This window comes from Oncorhynchus tshawytscha, linkage group LG05, assembly GCF_018296145.1.
Source record: "Oncorhynchus tshawytscha isolate Ot180627B linkage group LG05, Otsh_v2.0, whole genome shotgun sequence".
NCBI classification, from domain to species: domain Eukaryota; kingdom Metazoa; phylum Chordata; class Actinopteri; order Salmoniformes; family Salmonidae; genus Oncorhynchus; species Oncorhynchus tshawytscha.
In genome coordinates, this window is record NC_056433.1 from 43,681,460 (window position 1) to 43,702,846 (window position 21,387).

General features: G+C 45.4%; 1 protein-coding gene across 25 annotated transcripts in view; it reads right to left on the minus strand.

The window, feature by feature from the left end:
* LOC112250622 (receptor-type tyrosine-protein phosphatase S-like) overlaps positions 1-21,387 on the minus strand; it is a 271,665-nt gene that overhangs the window by 46,961 nt on the left and 203,317 nt on the right. For 10 of the 25 annotated variants that reach the window (XM_042321927.1, XM_042321926.1, XM_042321935.1 and 7 more), the window contains 8 exons: positions 12,263-12,856; positions 11,096-11,190; positions 10,485-10,735; positions 9,741-9,828; positions 8,440-8,652; positions 7,972-8,138; positions 7,074-7,088; positions 6,666-6,781 (listed from right to left, as the gene is read on the minus strand). In XM_042321927.1, the coding sequence (XP_042177861.1) occupies positions 6,666-6,781; positions 7,074-7,088; positions 7,972-8,138; positions 8,440-8,652; positions 9,741-9,828; positions 10,485-10,735; positions 11,096-11,190; positions 12,263-12,856 (1,539 nt within the window). The remainder of the gene's footprint in view (positions 1-6,665; positions 6,782-7,073; positions 7,089-7,971; positions 8,139-8,439; positions 8,653-9,740; positions 9,829-10,484; positions 10,736-11,095; positions 11,191-12,262; positions 12,857-21,387) is intronic. The other 15 variants (XM_042321928.1, XM_042321938.1, XM_042321930.1 and 12 more) reach the window with 5 other exon arrangements.

The following is a 21,387-nucleotide window of genomic DNA, read 5'->3' on the forward strand; positions in this document are numbered from 1 at the left end:
CAGAAGTCTGAGCTGGTGCGAAAGGAAGCAGTTCTGACAGTACAACGTCTGTCAAGAAGATCCATGAAGGTAAAAGCTGCGTCACAGCCACACCCTCTTAGGTCTCTGTCTGTCTTTCTACTCGGGCAGAAAGAGGGCCAACTTAGGCCGTGCTCCTCACACCTGTCTGTTTGGTCAAGATGAGGTCACTGAAGCTCGGCACTGCAGCTGCTTACTGCTCGGGACTCGAAAGGAGTGCAAATTCAGTTTCAGGGCCACAAAAGCATTTTCTTTTGAAAACACTCATGGACCGCTAGCACACGGTAGCCCAATGAAGCGTAGATGCATACTCTAGATTATAAGTACAAATGCTGCAGCAAATACAAATACTGTACACGGCAAGGGCACTCGGTGGTGAAAAGATTGAGTATGTGAACTCCGTTTTAGCGTTGCATATTGTGGCCTTACTGTAGCCCTCAAACTACATTGTAAGGAGAACAGCAAGGAGAAACACTTGCCATTTGAGTAAACCATCACTGTTATAACAAAACATCTCCGCCAAAAAGCTTTCAGGGAATGGAAAAACTGCTGTATTTGACCATTTATGAAGACGCAGAGCAACACTTTATTTCCAGCAGCTACAGGTTTTCTTCCGACAGAGACAAAACATACTTCTGGTCATATGCACAAGAGAAAGCAAGGAAACGAAACAGCGGATGTGCACAAAAGGTAGTGACCAAAAGGTTTACAGGTCATCTCAATGGAAGTCCTCAGAGCACACGGTTTCCGGTCCTCAAAGTGTGACCTTAGAAACCCGTACCACACTTCAGAGATGAGTGGCTGGGTGTACCCAAAGGGCTAACTCCTAACTACGATTCATCCTTCTGTACCATCCCGTAAGTCATCCGGCCAGGCTTCTCTGAGTTGAGAATCTGACTCAATTGGCAATTTCCACGAAGAGAGACTGGGCGTAACGAGAAGGGGATGAGCAGGTCAGGAAATCAGCAGACGAGTGCAGAAAGATGGGGACGAAGACGTGCGACATCCCCTTTCTCTGATTTCACTGTGACAATAACTAATTAAACGGAGGGGGGGGGGCAAATCTCCGGTTCAAAAACGTAATGTATCATTCCGGCGGTGTGTGCGCGTGCCACCTGATTTCGACGACTTGTGGGAAGACAGTGTAGCTGAACACAAAGACGAGGCGTTCCCGATGCAAGCATGGGGTTGGAGCATGTATTTGTGTGCACGGTGCCTTCGGAAAGTATTCACACCCCTTGAATTCTTCCACATTTTGTTGTGTCACAGCGTGAAATGATTCAATTTAGATTTTTGTGTCACTGATCCACACACCCCATAATATCAAAGTGAAATTATGTTTTTAGAAATGTTTACAAAATGAATAAAATAAAAAAAATGAAAAGCTGAACTGTCTTGAGTCAGTAAGTATTCAACCCCTTTGTTACGGCAAGCCTAATTAAATTTGTGAGTAAAAATGTGCTTAACAAGTCACACAATTAGTTGCGTGGACTCTTTTTTGTGCAGTAATGTGATTTTTTTAAATGACTACCTCATCTCTGTTCCCCACACATACAATTATCTGTAAGGTCCCTCAGTCGAGCAGTGGATTTCAAGCACAGATTCAACCACAAAGACCAGGGAGGTTTTCCGTCGGCTCGTAAAGAAGACATTGAATATCCCTTTGAGCATGGTGAAGTGATTAATTACACTTAGGATGGTCTATCAATACACCCAGTCACTACAAAGATACAGAAACACTTCCTAACTCAGTTGCCGGAGTGGAAGGAAACCGCTCAGGGATTTCACCATGAAGCCAATGGTGACTTTAAAACAGTTACAGAGTTTAATGGCTGTGATAGGAGATAACTGAGGATGGATCAACAACATTTTAGTTACTCCACAATATTAACATAGATGACAGAGTGAAAAGAAGGAAGCCTGTACAGAATAAATATATTCCAAAATATGCACTGAAGTAATACTCCCAAAAATTTGGCAAAGAAATTAACTTTTTGTTCTGAATACAAAGCGTTATGTTTGGGGCAAATCCAACACAACACATCACTGAGACTAGGGAGTTATTTGGGATAAAAAATGAATGGAGTAGAGCAAAGCACAGGCAACACCCTAGAGGAAAACTTGGTTCAGACTGCTTTCCAACAAACAATGGGAGACAAATTCCCCTTTTAAGCAGGTAATTCAACAATTGCCTAAAACACAAGGCCAAATCTACACTGGCGCTGCTTACCAAGACGACATTGAACGTTCCTGAGTGGCCTAGTTACAGTTTTGACTTAAGTCGGCTTGAAAATCTATGGCAAGACTTGAAAATGGCCGTCTAGCAATGATCATCAACCAACTCGACAGAGCGAGGGAGCGAGAGATGAACAGAGGAAACAAGGAAGTAAGGAGAAAAGACAAGGATTTTTAAAAGAACAATGTGCAAATATTGAACAATCCAGGTGTGCAAAGTTCTTAGAGACTTACCCAGAAAGACTCTGACAGCTGCAATCGCTGCCAAAGGATGTATTGACTTAGGGGGTTGAATACTTATCTAATCAAGTGTTTTATTTTCCATACATTTTTTTTAATGTTCAAATTCTTCTTCCACTTTGACAAAACAGAGTATTTCGTGTAGATCGTTGACACAAAAAATTAAATCAATTTGAATCCCACTTTGTAACACAACAAAATGTGGAAAAAGTCGAGGGGCGTGAATACTTTCTGTATGTGTCTGTGTAAGTGTGTGGATGCATAAGTGAGCAGAGCACGGTATTCTCCTGCAGGCCTGGTAGAGGAAGTCAGCCTCCGACCAGAGGGCTTGGCAGGAAGTGAGATGATTAGAGCGGAGACCTCTGAGAGTTGGATTTGGAGATGTGGGAAAGTGGCCCTCAGAGAGAGAGAGAGAGAGAGAGAGAGAGAGAGAGAGAGAGAGAGAGATCGAAAGCAAAAGCACAGAAAGAAAGGAACCAGAAAATGCAGACAGATGACAGGGGACAGAAAAATATGAAAAGAAGGAAAAATGTGGGAAAGAATGGAGACAGAGATAGGAAGAGAGCGAGAGAGAGGTTAATAGCTGTAGGAGGCACAAAATGAGAAAAGAAAAAGAGAGAGAGATAACTAATAGCTATAGACGGGGAGGAGTGGGTTTGGAGGGGGAGATGACAGATATCAACTAAGTTGTGCTTCATTAGCCAGGCGAGTCTGGAGACAGACCCGGAGTACAAACCTAAAGATAAGGACGAGAGGGCGCCAGCGCAGCACGAACACACGCAAATACACACGCCTAGACTATAGTCTAGCATCTGACATATCATCTAAAACATATTTCATGCTAACCCAAGGCAGCGGCCACTGCGCAGGCATTGGCTTGGTGACATATGCTCCTTTGGGTTGGACTGGAGGGCCCTCCAAGTGTAGTAGAGTATGCTCGTTTGAACAATGGCCACTATTAGCTAATGGGGATGTTCGAAAATGTTCTCCGCCCAGCTTAATTGCGCTAAAATGTCTGTTTAAATTAACATCTCACCGAGTGAAGAGATAATGACATTGAATTCAATGGAACGACAGTAATAGGCAAAAGGAGAAGAGGATTCACTTAATAATACGTAGAATGTGTGTGTGTGTGTGTGTGTGTGTGTGTGTGTGATAGAGAGAGCCACCGTAATAAGGTTTTTCATTATTCTTTAAGGAGCGGTGGAGGAGGAGGAGGAGGAGAGACGCGGAGGAGGGAATGTACTGGAAGGAAAGCAGACACAAATACGACCAAAGGCCATCATGCTCATTTTCTCTGCTATTACAGGACTGGTGGTGAGGGTGCGAGCCCTACATCCGAGAGTGTGTGATAAAGGAGAGGGGTTCAAGCTACTGGAACCTCTCTGTCTGTCTGTCTGTCTGTCTGTCTGTCTGTCTGTCTGTCTGTCTGTCTGTCTGTCTGTCTGTCTGTCTGTCTGTCTGTCTGTCTGTCTGTCTGTCTGTCTGTCTGTCTGCCTGTCTGCCTGTCTGCCTGTCTGTCTGCCTGCCTGTCTGTCTGCCTGTCTGTCTGTCTGTCGGGAGTCCAATGATATTTCGCTCTGTCCTCCAATGTACAAATAGGGTGGGGGTTACAAGTATAGGCTGCCTGCACCAAATCCCGAGTTCACCATGCAGCACAGGAGATTAGGTCCTTTGAAATGTGAGCCTTTTGATGGACTGAAGATTGGCGACAGAAGACTGATGACTGATAGACAAGGAGAGGGGGAGCGAGAGATGAACAGAGGAAACAAGGGAGTAAGGAGAAAAGACAAGGACGGCGGAATGTGTGACAAGGTCACAGGGTGTAGACAGACAACGAGGCCAGACAGAAGCAATGGGGAAATGTCAGCCAAGGCTTTAGACGGAGGAGCCCGGAGAAAATGAGAGCAGGATCAAGTGTTCTTGTCTTTTAACGGAGAGGGCTTTTCCAGCCAAGATGATGAACAACATAATACTTGAGGACAGTGATGGTGGAAGGACAGAAAAGTGGACTAAAAGTACAGGACGAGGTTTTGAGAAAGGTGCTATTACTACAAAAACAATCTCTATTCTTTATAATTTTAGGTGTTATGGTTATTGTGAATGGTTGGTTTGTAGTAGTATGTATGGGTAGATGGAGAAACACAGATTAAGTATCAGCACAAAACACAGCATTGGTCTACATTCAAAACATTTCAAATATAGTTTAATTGAGCTGATGGGACTGAAAGTCTGAAATCCACCATGGTTTTTAGTGATACATGAGCCATTCACATTTTTTTTCACATGATAATTGTGTGAGGTCACTTGGGTGTATGCATGAACATGTTTGTATGTGCATAAGCTGGTGAGAGTATGGATGTCTTTATGTTCCATGTGTATGTCAATGTGTGAGGGGTGTTTGATTGTTCGTGTACGAGGGTGTGCATTTTCCTAAAAAAGTATGTATGTACAAGTGTTGAGTGTTTGTGGTGGGTGTTTGCATACACTACCGTTCAAAAGTTTGGGGTCACTTAGAAATGTCCTTGTTTTTGAAGGTAAAGCAAATGTTTTGTCTGTTAAAATAACATCAAATTGAACAGAAATACAGTGTAGACATGGTTAATGTTGTAAATGACTATTGTAGCTGGGAACGGCAGATTTTCAATGGAATATCTACAGTACATAGGCCCGATTCCAGCAACCATCACACCTGTGTTCCAATGGCACGTTGTGTTAGCTAATCCAAGTGTATCATTTTAAAAGGCTTATTGATCATTAGAAAACCATTTTGCAAGTATGTTAGCACAGCTGAAAAAGGTTGTCCTGATTAAAGAAGCAATAAAACTTGCCTTCTTTAGACTAGTTGTGTATCTGGAGCATCAGCATTTGTGGGTTCGATTACAGGCTCAAAATGGCCAGAAACCAATAACTTTCTTCTCAAACTCGTCAGTCTATTCTTGTTCTGAGAAATGAAGGCTATTCCATGCCAGAAATTGCCAAGAAACTGAAGATCTCGTACAGCGCTGTGTACTACTCCCTTCACAGAATAGCGCAAACTGGCACTAACCAGAATAGAAAGAGGATTGGAAGGCCCCGGTGCACAACTGAGCAAGAGGACAAGTACATTAGAGTATCTAGTTTGAGAAACAGACGCCTCACAAGTCCTCAACTGGCAACTTCATTAAATAGTACCCATCAAAACACTAGTCTCAACATCAAAAGTGAAGAGGCGACTCCGGGATGCTGGCCTTCTAGGCAGAGTTGCAAAGAAAAAGCCATATTTCAGACTGGTCAATAAAAAGAAAAGATTTAGATGGGCAAAAGAACACAGACACTGGACAGAGGAAGATTGGAAAAAAAGTGTAATGAAAAGACGAATCTAAGTTTGAGGTGTTCGGATCACAAAGAAGAACACTCGTGAGACGCAGAAAAAATGTAAAGATGCTTGAGGAGTGCTTGACGCCATCTGTCAAGCATTGTGGAGGCAATGTGATGGTCTGGGGGTTCTTTGGTGGTGGTAAAGTGGGAGATTTGTGCAGGGTAAAAGGGATCTTGAAGAAGGAAGGCTATCACTCCATTTTCACTCCATGCCATGCCCTGTGGACGGCGCTTAATTGGAGCCAATATCCTCCTACAACAGGACAATGACCCAAAGCACAGCTCCAAACTATGCAATAACTATTTAGGGAAGAAGCAGTCAGCTAGTATTCTGTCTATAATGGAGTGGCCAGGACATTCACCGAATCTCAACGCTATTGAGCTGTTGTTGGAGCAGCTTGACCGTATGGTATGTAAGATGTGCCCATCAAGCCAATCCAATTTGTGGGAGGTGCATCAGGAAGCATGTGGTGAAATCTCTTCAGATTACCTCAACAAATTGACAACTAGAATGCCAAAAGGTCTGCAAGGCTGTAATTGCTGCAAATGGAGGATTCTTTGACGAAAGCAAAGTTTTGAAGGGCACAACTATTATTTCAATTAAAAATCATTATTTATAACCTTGGCAACGTCTTGACTATATTTCCTGTTAATTTTGCAACTCATTTCATGTATGTTTACCATGGAAAACGAGGACATTTCTAAGTGATCCCAAACTTTCGAAACGGCCGTGTGCGTGCATTCACTTATAGGTCCCTACAATGCTGCTAAATTGGTCTGTGTTTGTATGTGTCCCGTCCCCCACACCGTACCTGGGGTTTGGAAGTTGATGCGTCTCATTTCCACGGGGTCTGTTGGATGGTGGGGTGTGATCTCTGCGTTGTTCAGCAGACATTTTGTTCTGGGCTCTGACTCCTTTCGTTTACGGCTTTGAAGGGGTGGGGGGAGGAAAACACAGACGCACACCGTCAAGACCTAACCGAAACAAAATGTCCACCCTCCACACACACAAAAAAAGCTCACTGTGCTGCTACGACAACTTTAGTGCTGAATGTCGAAATAACCCTCCATGAAACAAGTCCGAGAGTAATATCTAGTGAGCCAGCTTCTCTTTCCCTGACATTTTTTTCACCCCGACTAATTAAAAACATATTTTATGCTGAGACAGGTTATTTTCTCGCCGAAATAACACACAGCAATAAAGTACGGCTAAGCCTTACCTGTCAGGTTTGCTGCTTCCGGAGAAAGCAATGGGAGTTTCAAATAAATATATAAAGAGGGGAAAAACACAACACAAGGAGAGAGAGGGGGGAGAAGAGAGAAATCAATAGAGAGCATTTTAAAATTCACAGGGGCAGCCGCCTCGCAGTGCTAGCTAGATAAAGCTCATCAGCATTTGGAGGAGCCGGTCTGGGTCGTGTGTGTGTGTTACCGTGTGTGTGTGTGTGTGTGTGTGTGTGTGTGTTTTTATGACTGTGTGTGTGTCTTGGTGAGGGGGGTGGGGGGTGTCAGGACCAAGGGCAGGTAGAAACACTAGCCACCAGGGAGAGAGAGGGAAAGCAGGAGAGAGAGGAGAGAGGAGAGAGAGAGAGATTCGAGGAGAGATGTTACTCTCCCTTACCACCAGCATGCAGAGGTACAAGCCAAGGTCAGACTAATTGTCAGGGAGCATCTGAAAGTTAGGCCCTGTTTCTCCTACTCAAACTTTGGCCGGCCTATTCTACATACATGACTGCACACAGTTACAGTATACTACCGGGGCTTGTGGTCTCTTAGACAGTGTGTTGCCTACAACTGTTAAACCAGAATCAGATACAGTACTTTAACTGCTTGCTTGCTCCAGCCCCTCAAAAACACATGTAAATACTTTAGATTTCAGTTACTTTGAGGTTAAAACAAGGCTTTAGATATACCCCATCAAGTAAAGGTATCGCCATCAATATGTTTCTGGTTCCAATTAACACAGAGCATTAGCTCTTTCCCTAACTCTTCTACATCTTCTTTTCCCCACAGTCCCTTCTTTTTGTCCCCCTCCCCCCAACATACGGAACAAACACCACCCCCTCAGAATCCCCTGTAGCCTACACCCCCCCCAGAGTCTCCTACAACGTAACTCACTTCTTGTAGAGGAGGATGGCGATGACGATGCAGATGATGAAGACCACGGCCAGCACGGGCCCCACCACCCAGATGAGGCCATCTCCGCCCGTCTCGATGGGCAGAGGATCCACTTCCATCTCTGGGGTCACCACTGGATCCGTGTATGGGCTGGCCGCAAACATTTTCTACACAGAGCGAGAGTAGAGAGAGATAGACATAGGGCTCAATACAATTAACAGGAAACAAATAGACAGACATAAAATATAGACAAGGGCTCAATGGAATTAAACTGAGAAGTAGTGTAGCTTTGAATAACATTAACTCACTCACACATCTGGGATGACCAGTCAGTTATCTCTATACTGTATATGGATATTGTATATGGATCTGTGTGTGTGTGTGTGTGTGTGCAAGCGTATTTGTGTCTGATTGTGCATGTGCACGTGTATCCACATTGCGCCTCTCATCTCCATCTCTAGTCCTCACCCCGGCTGTGGTGTTGAGCTCGGCCAGCAGGAAGAAGACGTACTCCTGCCCGGGCTCCAGAGGTTTGTTCTCACAGCTGCTGTGGCGGTGCTCTGTGCCCAGGGTGAACGTGGTGGGGAGCTGCTTGAAGCAGGCTGTGATGTAGGGCTTCTTGCCGTCCGCCTGGCTCAGCTGCCGCCTGGTGCGACGCTTCGGGGTGATGTCCCTCAGCAGCTGGAGGAGACAGGGAGAGAATGGTGAGCGGGAATGAGGTATGGGAGGGGGTTGAGGAGGGTGTGAGATGTCTAAGGGACTTTATCTTGGTTGGTTGTTTTGTCCGTCTGATTTGTCTCTCTGTCAAATGTATCTGTCTGTCCATCTCTCTGCATATTAATTGCTTCATCTCTATTTGATAAAGTGGACTGAGGATGTTCATGCGTGCTCTCTTAAAACGTTGAAAAGGGAAAGAGTTGGCAGACCCACTGTATCCATGAAAAGTACAGTCCGTCTGTCTATCTCTCTGTCCGTCCATCTGTCTGTCTGTCTGTCTGTCTCTTTTCCTCCACCGACCTGTCTACTCATCAGTTTATCATTCCTATCGCTCCGTCCACCTATCTGATCAGTCAGTGTTTGAGTGAAGAGGAGAACATCAATGGAGATAGTTTGTGTACAAATGTAAATGTCAGCTGAAAACGTCCTAAATAGGGTTTTTGCGGGTCGATTCCCTCCGTACATTCTGGCCCCAAAGTCAATAGGGTGCTTGTTGGCATGGTGCCCTGACAGACCAGGCCACTCCATTCCTTTACAACAAGAAAATGAGGGAGTCCTCTGAAGAGGTGGAATATTGGTCATTCCAAATCCAAGAGCTCACCGCTGAACCAAAGCCACAGGAAGATCCCAACCAAGACCCCAACCCCCAAAACAATCTTTCCGCGGCCATTCGCTGATCAAAGCTCAAGATCACCCCTAACAACCGAAGAAGGGTGGGAGCAGGGAGGTAATCCCCTTCTCTCCAGGCAGGATGGTTGGAGGGAGAGAGGTACCACCCCTGGGGGAAATGACAGTACCTCTCCGATATGGCAAACTTAGCCAGAACCACACGCGAGGGTGCAACATGACATTTTATAGAAATGTTGTGCCCTTTGTGTATGTCACACAACAACAACAAAAAATGCAGTTTTACTCAGATATGGTACATATGGTTCAAGTTTTTAGTGATAAAAAAAGAAGTTGAGTCACCTGGGAAGAGCACTGTGGTTGAAACACAATTCCATTGTGGACTTTGAGCAACGCTGGGATGTGCGTAATTCCTCGGTTCTTACCTCTTCCAAGTCCATCTCGTCTGGGTTCTTGTGATGTCGGGCTGTTCCCGAGCCCTTCTTTAGTGGTACCACCACCACATAGAAATTCCTGCGAGGCACACAGACATCAGTACCGTTGACATACAACATCTTCAGAGAGCCATAACACTAACTTACACTAATAGGGACGAATGGGCTAGGTTGGATTTAACCTGAAAGTGTGTGTGTGTGTGTGTGTGTGTGTGTGTGTGTGTGTGTGTATGTATGTATGTATGTATGTATGTATGTATGTATGTATGTATGTATGTATGTATGTATGTATGTATGTATGTATGTATGTGAGAGAGAGTGAGAGAGAGAGAGCAAGAGAGAGAGAGAGAGATAGAGAAAGAGTGAGAGAGAGTGGGAGAGAGAGTGATAGAGAGAGTGATAGATAGTAAGTCAGAGGAAAAGGAATGTGAGAGGATAATGGAACACCGGAGTGAGAGTGGAGATGAGAGAGCAAGACAGAAGGTTGGCAACAGCGAGGGCAAGAAAGCAAGGTGTAATGTGTGCTCTGTGGAAGAGTGTGTGAGTTTGAGGAAGCGAGAAGAAAAAAAAAGAGAGGAGCGCAAGCAAGTGGGACGAACCGGCAAAAGAGCCGGAAAGAAGAAAGCAAGATAGAAAGGAGGATGAACCAACAAGAGAAAGAACGATGAAAGAAAGAACCACGTCAGACAAACCCATGAACCCATATACCGAAACCTAGGTGTCAACTTCTCTCACTTGATGTCCTTGCTTTCCACCGGGGTGAAGCCCATGGTCAGAATGTTGTCCGGCTCCGAGTAGAGGTCCAGCTTGGGCTTCTTGACCAGGATGGGCGGTGCAGTCCTAGCGACCACACGGTGGCGAGGTCCACCCTCTGTTTTCTCCTGACACGTGACCCGGAACTCATAGGTGGTGTTGGGCCGCAGGCTGGTGACCAGCGCCTTGGTCAGCCGGGCGTCCACGTCCATCTTCTGGCGGTTGTACTCAATCTGGACAGGGGGCAGATGGACAGATGGACAAACGGAGACACACCAAAAAAAATACACATTAGGGAAGCCTCAGCTCCGGGGTAAAACTGCTGGGTAAAAGCATGGACGATGTAAAATTAGTTTGAAGGAGATATTCTTTGGGAATAGTGTGTTCCAAGACGGCATGTGTATGCCTGGCTGTCTATAAACGTCTCTCTGTGAGGGTTGATTGACTCTATAATTTGGTCTATGCAAGATTGCATCGTTTGAACTATGACTTAAATCAAAATTGCAGTCGGTGGCATAATTAGTCACAAATGAATTCATAGAGTCCTGTAGACGTGTGCGTCATTTTTGTCTGACTGTCTATCGCTCGCTCACCGTGCATCGGAATGGGAACCGCCTCTCAGCAAACTTCCACGTTAGCAACACCGTTGTCTTGGTGACCCACTTCACTGTGAAGTTCTTCGGGACGTCTGTCGTGAGAGAGAAGAGTAAAAAATAAAGAAAAACGAACAAAACAAAAACAGAGAGGTTGTGTTTAGTTTGGAGAGCTGAGGAAGGAGGAAAGGAGAGAGTGAGAGAGTGTGAAAGAGAAAAAAAGGGAGCGTAGGTCATTTTCCCAGCTGGGGTTCCTCTAGGTTGGAGTAGTGAGCGGGCGGTGAGCTGTGCTGTGATAGGCTGTGAAGGGGGCAACGCTATTGGTTAGACACACAGCATGGGAGACTCATGGACAAGTACGGACCCATGGAGCACGGACGTGCCCGCTGGCTGGCCACCCGGGCAGTGCCAACCCCTCTCTGACCACTACATCTTTCTACTAGTAACTATCCCCCTTTGCCCGCTCCCTTCCCATTGAAAACCAGGAGTCGTTGACCCTTGTGGTTCTGGCACCAACCATCTCTGCACTCTGAGCATGGATTGGCACTGCCCACGATGTGCTGCCTGGCGGGCACAAAGACAGACCCAAACACAGCATGCCGACAGTCGTTAGCAGTGCATCGGGGGGATGCCATGCCACAAACCTTACCATAGTGGGAGGGGGGGAACAGAGTAGGAGAGGGGGACTCAAAACAAACTGAAAACCAACGGAAATAAGGAACCAAAGTCTTGTACTTGATAACGGAAATGTACTAAAACCTCTTGACTGAAACAAACTCTTGACTGAGTTCCTACCTTTGTTTCGTTTCTTTGCAAATTGGGGGTGTGTGTGTGAGGCTGCATTAGCTGTGTAAGTGTGCGTGGCTGCAAAGGGCTGAAAGGAGACTGCATGGTGTCTGACCAACCGGCACTTACCTTGGAACGCCGCGTCTCCTCCCCTTTTTCAAACTGACTGACTGTAACTTACTGACTGGTTTTACCTTTGGGTTAGTGAAGTGAGTGTCCCCCGCAAACCTTTTAAGGTTCTAGGATTTTTTTTTTGTCGTGGAGAAGAAGTGAAGGTGGTTGGAGGGGGGGGGAAGTTGGTTTCATTTTTGTGTTGTTGCTTGTTGTTTTCAATTTTGTGTTTTTCCCCCCCGGGTTGGGAGAGAAACAGGCAAGCCATACCTGTCTCAAACGCCACAGTCCGATACTGGATCGGCGGGCTGTAGGGCCCTGGACCTACACTCGTGTGCGCGCGTATTTTCACGTCGTACGCTGAGTTGGGTTTTAGGCTGTTGAGCACGTAGCTGGACTGGATGGCGGGCAGGCTGAGTTCCCGGGGTGCGCCCCCAACACCCGTCTCCTGGTACGCCAGCGTGTACTCCGTAATGTCCCCGTTGCGCTCCGCCAGCACCGGGGGCGACCATGCCAATTCTACCGAGCAGCAGGTCACGTTGGAGCTCTCGCTGATTTGGGGGTACCCTTGGGGTGTTTGTTCAGGCACATGCAGTTCGGCCGTAGCCTCCTCCCCAAAGCCCCCTCGGCTCTTAGCCTGGACTTTGAAGAGGTAGGTGGCACCGCGGTGGACGCTGGCCACCGTGTACTGCCTCTCCTGGGGGGTGAACTCCAGAGTAGCCAGGGGGGACACGTCCTTGCGGCCAAACTGAAGCCGGTAACCCTGCAGCTCCATGCCAGGGATCATAACATCGGGTGCGTCCCAGCGCACCACGGCCGACGTCTCCGAATCGTGAGCCACTGACAGATAGGGCGGCCCGGGCACTGTTGAGGAAAGCAAACAAACAAAACTTTTATCCATTTATATTTTAACTCTAGGAGGTCAAACAGGATTTGTTTTGAAGAGCGAAAATGGTGTGTGGTTTGTACATCTAGGTACGTCAAGAACAAATAATAGACTGTGCTGTAAGATTGTGGACTAGATTAAGGCTGCTCGGGAGGACAATGGTGTATGTTTGGTGAGGGATAAACGTGTTTTCTTCATTATCGAATGGAATGTGCCTTTTAGTGGGGCAAAAAAAAAAAATCTTTCAGCAGATGAAAGGTTTTGCAAGAACAGAGTCAGTAGAAACCACTGAAACCGATTTTGTCTGGGACTACTTTACACTTTCAACGGCATAATGTTGGGCCGGTAGACCTACAGTACTCTATTTGGGTTGGTGCCGATTCCATTTGAACTCAGTCAATTCCGATAATGACCTGCAATTCAACTGCAGCTTCAAAGGTCCTCTCAACAGAAACAATGAGCCATTTCTCCTATTCACAAATTGATATTCAATACATTCCAGCATTGACGAGTAGAAGCGTGTGCAAATGGGAATTGGAACTCAAAGTGACTGTGATGTGGCCTTGTCACAGATCTGTTTGTGCTTGGCCAACTCCGTTGTCATTGTCAAGCCTTGGCAGAAACAGACCGGCACACCCAGGCTAACTGTGATGTGACTCTCTGACCAAAAAAAAAGTATTCTCAAAGTTTCAGTGTAAAAGCTAAGAGATAATCAACTCTAGACATGAGGCTTTAGACTGGATGAGCCACAGACCGGATGATGCAGTAGTCTAGACGTTCTTCTTCAGTGACCCAGATTCGGGGTTGTGGATGGCTCTCCTCTCTGTGTTTCTCCCCGTTCGTTAGAGGTCCCATCAGTGTGATCGAGCCAGTGTCAACACGGAGGCTTTGTCTCAGAAGTGAGCGGCGCTTAGTGAGAGATGAGCGCTGTGAAATTGCACTCCAGTCCCGTCTTAGCGCAGGCGATCCCACACCAGACTTGTCATCTAACGTTGTCTATGAAAATACATGAGGCGAAAGATGTGATCTTTCACTTGATACACCTGACTCCCAAAAACGCTATCCCCGAAATACTACTACGCGGGATTAATCATAAACATACACGCACAGGCTCCGACACACACACACATTAGGTGCAAAAGTTCAATTTGTGTACATGTGTGTTAGGCTACTCTGCAATGCAAGTACTTCTGCCATTTACGTGCGCACATGCTTATGTGTGTGTGGGTTGTGTATGCACCGTGCCTCGTGATTTAGTCCAACTCAGCAGACAGTTCCTGCCCTTACATCATCCCTGCTGCACACAGGGCAATTTGGCCTCTCTCCCAGGCCAGGGCCCAATATGGAGAAGCCAAACATTTGTCTGGAGCCATCGCTCCCTCCCTCTCACTGGCTGGAACAATATCTACCTCAATGTTTTGTGTGTGTGTTTCAGTGTGTGTGAATTTCTGCCGACACTGTATGTGTGCACTCTTGTACACACATTCTTAGCCACTGTGTAGCACGCATACAGGCTCCCGTACCAATTGACAACTCACATCTACCCCACTTCCCCATATACCCATCCACTTTGTTCCTTCTTGTTAATGGGCCTGTTCTGGGCAGGGGCAAATTGAGTTGGAACAATAATGGAAAAACAGCAGTATCCAAACAGCGGCGAGATGAATACGTCTATTACTCCAAGCTAACAAACTATAACTTCAGCCTTGCAACCAGCCTGCCTTGTTTAAACTTGATTCCCCTCACATTCACTGCTTAGTAAGCCCCAACGAGAACATCCGAGATAATGGGCCTGAGATGTGTGTGTATGTGTGTGTTTACAGGGTAGGCTCGGGACTACTGTAAATGAAGAGGAAAGGGTAGGTGGGGTTAACTGAGAAAGCAGGTTGATGCTAAGGGGAAACTGGAGGATTGAGGGAGGAAGAGGAGGAAGGGGTGAGAATGAGAGTCGTCCTCATGGTGAAGGCGACATGGGACTGGGAGCAATCTGCCGCAAAGAGGGGACACCTTGATTTACCCCCCTCTCTCCCCCTCTGCTTCCTTCCATCCCTCTCTTTCTCCTTCCATCACTCCATTCCTCTCCACTTGGCCTCCCTCAATCCCTCCCAGTGGAGCTAGAGGCACGTTTTCCATCAGGGCTGGCTTTAATGGCCGCTGTTGACACACAGTCATCTTGATTGAGTAGTGGATTGGGTTTCCTACTCATTTTCTCTCCTCTCTCTCTCACACACACACACACACACACACACACACACACACACACACACGCACACGTAAAACATACATGGGTGCATGCACACACAAAGACAGCACGCTCTCTCTATTGCTCTGTAATCGCCCCTAAAGACAAGTAATACGTGTGTCTGTCTATAAGAGCGTGTGTGTATGTGCCGTGTGAAAGTGAAAGTTTTAAAAAATTGCAGCATTCTTACATGCTGACCAGACCCCTTGCAAGTGTGCATATTGATTTTGTTCACCCACACCAGACGCAATCAGGACACGCAGGTTGAAATATCAAAACGAACAACTATAAACAACTATATTAATTTGGTGACAGGTCGAAAAGCATGAAACATTTATGCTAATTTAGCTAGCTAGCTTGCTGTTGCTCGTTCATTTGTCCTGGGATATAAACATTGGGTTGTCATTTTACCTGAAATGCACAAGGTCCTCTACTCTGACAATTAATCCACGGGGAAAAGTTTGAACCTCCTTCAGGCTTCTTCATCTTCTTTGGACTTTATATGGCAGTTGCCAACCAACTTTAAGGTGCATTACCACCACCAACTGGACTGGAGTGTGAACCTCAGTTCATCTTTCAATCACCCATGTGGGTATATGCTCCTAAAAACCAACAAGGAGATGGGAGAGGCAGGACTTGCAGCGCATCAAGCGTCACAAATAGAACCAAGTTCTATTTTAGCGCCTGGCTACGCAGACACTCGTTGACGTGCGCGAGCAGTGTGGGTGCAATGATTGAATAACATGTACGTGTACAGTTATTTTTGCAACGCACGCGTCGCGCGGTCAGCATGTTAGTGGTTAACTTGCGGCTACAACTTCCAGAGAGATATATCAGGGGTCGTGGGCCCTCCTCACTCTACTGTACACTGGCTAAGGCACTCCAAAAGTGCTCCGCTGCATTTTTTGCATCCAATTGATATCAGGCGTCGAAGGTGGCACGAGCTGACCAGCGTTGGAGGGCAAACATAATTGAAAATGCTTCCCCACATATACCTAATTTAGCTGTGGTGATGAAAAATCGCCTTGGCCACGCTTGGAGATTCAGCTATTTTGACAGCAAAGGTCTTCTGTAATCCCTCCCATCTTAATTTTCCTCTCTTCTTTTTTTTTACTATGCTTGACATTGACCCCAAAAATGTAAAGTCTCCCCTCAAACAATGCTGACATTTCACCAACATTCATTTAAGAACCCATTAGGCTACCAGAATGCACCACTAAGTGGGTGGGTCAGTGGCCCACCAGAGACAGTTGACAAGAATCATTACATTCATTTAACATCTATTTTAAGACAGAAAAGACAGAAGAAATCAAGATAGTTGAAGGAAAGCCATAAATATGCAGTGCTACAAGCTCCGGTTTGGTGCAATCACCACACGTTGTGCTAAGTAGCCAATTAGGAGAAGGAATAGCCAGGCGGTCTGTGAGGGCTAGTGGCATCCAGACGGTTTCTTCCCAGTGTATTCCGGGGCCTGTCCAGGCATCCCGGGATTAAAATAAACTCCCTGCTCCGCTCAGCGTTATATAGCGCCAACATGCAATCTGCTCACCTCACGGGAGAATGGAGATGGGAGGATGAAGAGGAGGAGGGGGAAGATGGAGGGATGAAGACTAATGAGAAATTCTGACTATTAGAGTGGGAGGAGAAGTGGCCTTTGGTGGCCTGGAATGTTAATGGACTTAATGGAACAGAGTAATGTCCTTCTGTATACAGTATATTGTTTTAAAGTGTAGTACAGTTTGGAGATATTTTAGTATTCCTTATTTTACTGTTATGAATAGTTAGGGACAGTTCAAAATGTGTGTGTGGGGGGGTCCAAAATAGGGGGCGTTGTCTAACTTTATGTTTTGCTTTGAGGAGTGTTGTGTGTTATTTTTATTGGCTACAGGGGAGGGTAGTGCGTTTTTCTCCCCTGGTTTACATTCACTCTTTTGCAGGTTTTACTATATAACTTGTTAACACCTAGCCAAACGTCCTCATCAACTTGCTTGCGCTATACTGTAGACACCACAAAGACTCGGGCAAATGCGCTAGTCCAGTTTCACTTTGATTACGCCTGCACATCATGGTTCACCAGCAGCCCCACACATCTAAAGAATAAGCTACCAGCCAAAACAAGCTTGTAAGAATTGTACTTAACTCCCCCCTCATACTCATCTGGAGGTTGAGCATTTTAAGCAGCTAGGTTGGCTATCTGTAGAAAAAACGAGTACTATTAATTCAACTTGGTATGGTCCAGATAATTATCATGGACTCATCCCCCAGGTACAGTACCTACCCAACTATGTTTAATTTGTTAGAGATGTCCACCAGCATCAAATAGGAGCCAGAGACTCTAAAATGCGCTGTTTTAAATATAAGAGTCTATCTGGTACGAACACATTTTTTTTATATAATCGGTGCTGTTGACTGGAACAAACTACCACAGCAACACAAAGCCATACCAAAAATCATGTCAAAAGCTGGCTAATGTGTGCAGGATAAACTTTTTTTGGTCTGTATCTCTGTAATGTGTATCTACGTCATTGCATATGTGTTTACCTGTTTGTAAAAAATTGGGCCCACAATGGAAATAAGTCCCAGACTTTTTACTCACAAATAAAATCAATCAATCAAACCAAACTATGCAGTGGCCATTTGATGAATGGGATGAGACATCTGTTACAAAACACCAAAAAGTTGAATGACATTCAGAGATTGTCAAGCAAAGCCTTTAATACTGGCTAGACCTATAAGGTCGGGAGGGATTGTATTTTCTGTTTGTCGAGATTGACATAGTCTATTTATTGCTGAAATCGCAAACCATGATATTGAAGCGCCCAAAGTCGGTATGCTTTGTATATTGGTTGTGGTGCATTGGCACAGAAACCTGTTGGATGACAATTTGTTGCATATATTTGATATAATTATAAATATGGCATTTAAATGACTCTTAGCTGATCATTGTCTGCAGCCGGCTCTGATCGTAGTGTAGGCCTAATGAAACAGGCAAGGAGAATGAGCTTGTACGCGGTAGTCGGACACCTCAACCTTCTGGCCCGTAGCACTGTGTGTCATCAAATGTGCAGCAAAAGTCGATATCCACGTTTATAAACACAGGGTCGCTACAGTTATTGTTACTTGTTGTCGTAAACATTGTTTTAAGTTTATTCTATGAGGGAGGAGGGTGTGCAGTTTTTTTTTTTTACAGTACAAGGGGTCATGCGAAAATATATTTTATGTTGGGGATGGGGGTGCATTTTGTATTCATGAGACCTTGAGTTGGACCAGCCCCCCCCATACATTTCAAACTGGCCCTTGTTCTGAATAGACAGGGACTGGAGTATTCTAAACTCTGTTGTATGTAATTGCTTTTGCGTATCGCACAAAACCATTAATTTCAATTTGATGTACATGTCTGGACCTCAACTTACATCAACCATGAAGGCCTTAGAGCCTGAAGGCGATTTGAATAGACAAGGTGACGTCACACACCACCAAGTTCTATAAATCTAGCTGTTATTACTTGGTAAATTAACACAAAGGGAGCATAAGTAATGTTTGCCTGGCTACCAAGACACCCAAAGACGTTAGTTTCTTCTCCGCAATGAGTCTGGATACCTCCCCAACTCTTCAAACAATGCGAACACATTCTGATTAGTCCAGAAACTGATGGGTTGGGCCAGAGCCAGAACACACGTGGGTAAAGCGGTGGTTTGAAAAGTCGTCATTGGCTTTGATACTCTGATTGGTTAGGGACGATCCAATCGCTGATAACTTTGTTTTGTACAATGACCCCCGTGCCCCTCCTCAACACAATTGACTTCAATGATGGCAGTCTTAGACTAAAGTATGTTGCCGAAAGACAGAGCAGCGGAATAATTTAGTGTGAGTCATCAGGCTAAACTAACGCATGAAGACTGCTTCAAACCTCGACTCCAACACCTACACAAAAGTAGCTGGCTGTTACATGAAGTCATTGATCTTGACTTGATCAACCAACCCCTTTGAGTTGGATGAAATTATTCTATCCTTGATTTTCACAATGTTTTGTATTGATGGAGTTTGAGGCATTATCTATTGAACCAAGAATTAAGAGTTTGATATAGTCCTGCTTTCATCAACTTACCCTTTCTTTATTTTGCTGTCATAAGAGTCAAAAGTTTTGAGAATGACACAAATATTAATTTCCACAAAGATTGCTGCGTCAGTGTCTTTAGATATTTTGTCAGATGTTACTATGGATTACTGAAGTATAATTACAAGCATTTCATAAGTGTCAAAGGCTTTTATTGACAATTACATGAAGTTGATGCAAAGAGTCAATATTTGCAGTGCTGACCCTTCTTTTTCAAGACCTCTGCAATCCGCCCTGGCATGCTGTCAATTAACTTCTGGGCCACATCCTGTGGAGTATACTGGAGTATACCTGACTGATGGTAGCCCATTTTTGCATAATCAATGCTTGGAGTTCGTCAGAATTTGTGTGTTTTTGTTTGTCCACCCACCTCTTGAGGATTGACCACAAGTTCTCAATGGGATTAAGGGGGAGTTTCCTGGCCATGGACCCAAAATATCGATGTTTTGTTCCCCGAGTCACTTTTGTCATATGGCAAGGTGCTCCATCATGCTGGAAAAGAAAAGGCATTGTCATCACCAAACTGTTCCTGGATGGTTGGGAGAAGTTGCTCTCGGAGAATGTGTTGGTACCATTCTTTATTCATGGCTGTGTTCTTAGGCAGAATTGTGAGTGAGCCCACTCTCTTGGCTGAGAAGCAACCCCACACATGAATGGTCTCAGGACGCTTTACTGTTGGCATGACACAGGACTGATGGTAGAGCTCACCTGGTCTTCTCCAGACAAGCTTTTTCCAGATGCCCCAAACAATCGGAAAAGGGATTCACCAGAGAAAATGACTTTACCCCAGTCCTCAGCAGTCCAATCCCTGTACCTTTTGCAGAATATCAGCCAGTCTGTGATGTTTTTTTCTGGAGAGAAGGGGCTTCTTTGCTGCCCTTCTTGACATCAGGCCATCCTCCAAAAGTCTTCACCTCACCGTGCGTGCAGATGCACTCACACCTGCTTGCTGCCATTCCTGAGCAAGCTCTGTACTGATGGTGCCCCGTTCCCGCAGCTGAATCAACTTTAGGAGACGGTCCTGGCGCTTGCTGGACTTTCTTGGGAGCCCTGAAGCCTTCTTCACTACAATTGAACCGCTCTCCAATAAGTTCTTGATGGTCCGATAAATGGTTGATTTAGGTGCAATCTTACTGGCAGCAATATCCTTGCCTGTGAAGCACTTTTTGTGCAAAGCAATGATGACGGCACGTGTTTCCTTGCAGGTAACCATGATTGACAGAGGAAGAACAATGATTCTAAGCACCACCCTTCTTTTGAAGCTTCCAATCTGTTATTCGAACTCAATCAGCATCAATTCGGCCTCCAGCCTTGTCCTCGTCAACACTCGCACCTGTGTTAACGAGAGAATCACTGACATGATGTCAGCTGGTCTTTTTGTGGCAGGGATGAAATGCAGTGGAAATGTTTTTATTTTTTTTGGGGGAGAAATTCGGGTCATTTGCATGACAAAGAGGGACTTTGCAATCAATTTGCATATTCTGGAGTATATGCAAATTGCCATCATACAAACTGAGGCAGCAGACTTTGTGAAAATGTATATTTGTGTCATTCTCAAAACTTTTGACCACGACTGTAGTTGCCCTTCTGAAAGATTAAAACCAGTCTCTCTTCCTGTGTGTGTGTGCACTCACTCTTTTCACATGCATTTGCATTCCACACTTAACATGCACCAGTGTGTGTGTGTGCATGTTTGCAAACCAGTGTTTCCCAACCTCTGTCCTCGGGGCCCCAACGGGTGCACACTTTGGTTTTTGCCCTAACACCACACAGCTGTTTCAAATGATCAAAGCTTGATGATTAATTTATTATTTGAATCAGCTGTGTCGTACTAAGGCAAAAACCAAAACGAGCACCCCTTGGTGTCCCGAGGACCGAGTTTGGGAAACCATGGTGTAAACATTTGCAAGGGCCCTCCCTCCCATCTGTGCCTTTGCTTCATCAAAGTACAAGGCAGGGGCTTAACTTGTCTGACAGCACAATGTCTCCCTGAAATGGGCCTGAGAAAACCATGAAAACCGTCTGGACCACGATTTGACTAAGCCCCATGGCCGACGAGCTGGTAGCTCCACTGTCACATGAAAAGGGAATAGGAAGCCTCTTTTACCTCCTAAGGGACTGAAGCTTCTCTTCTTTTCTTTTTTGTTCTT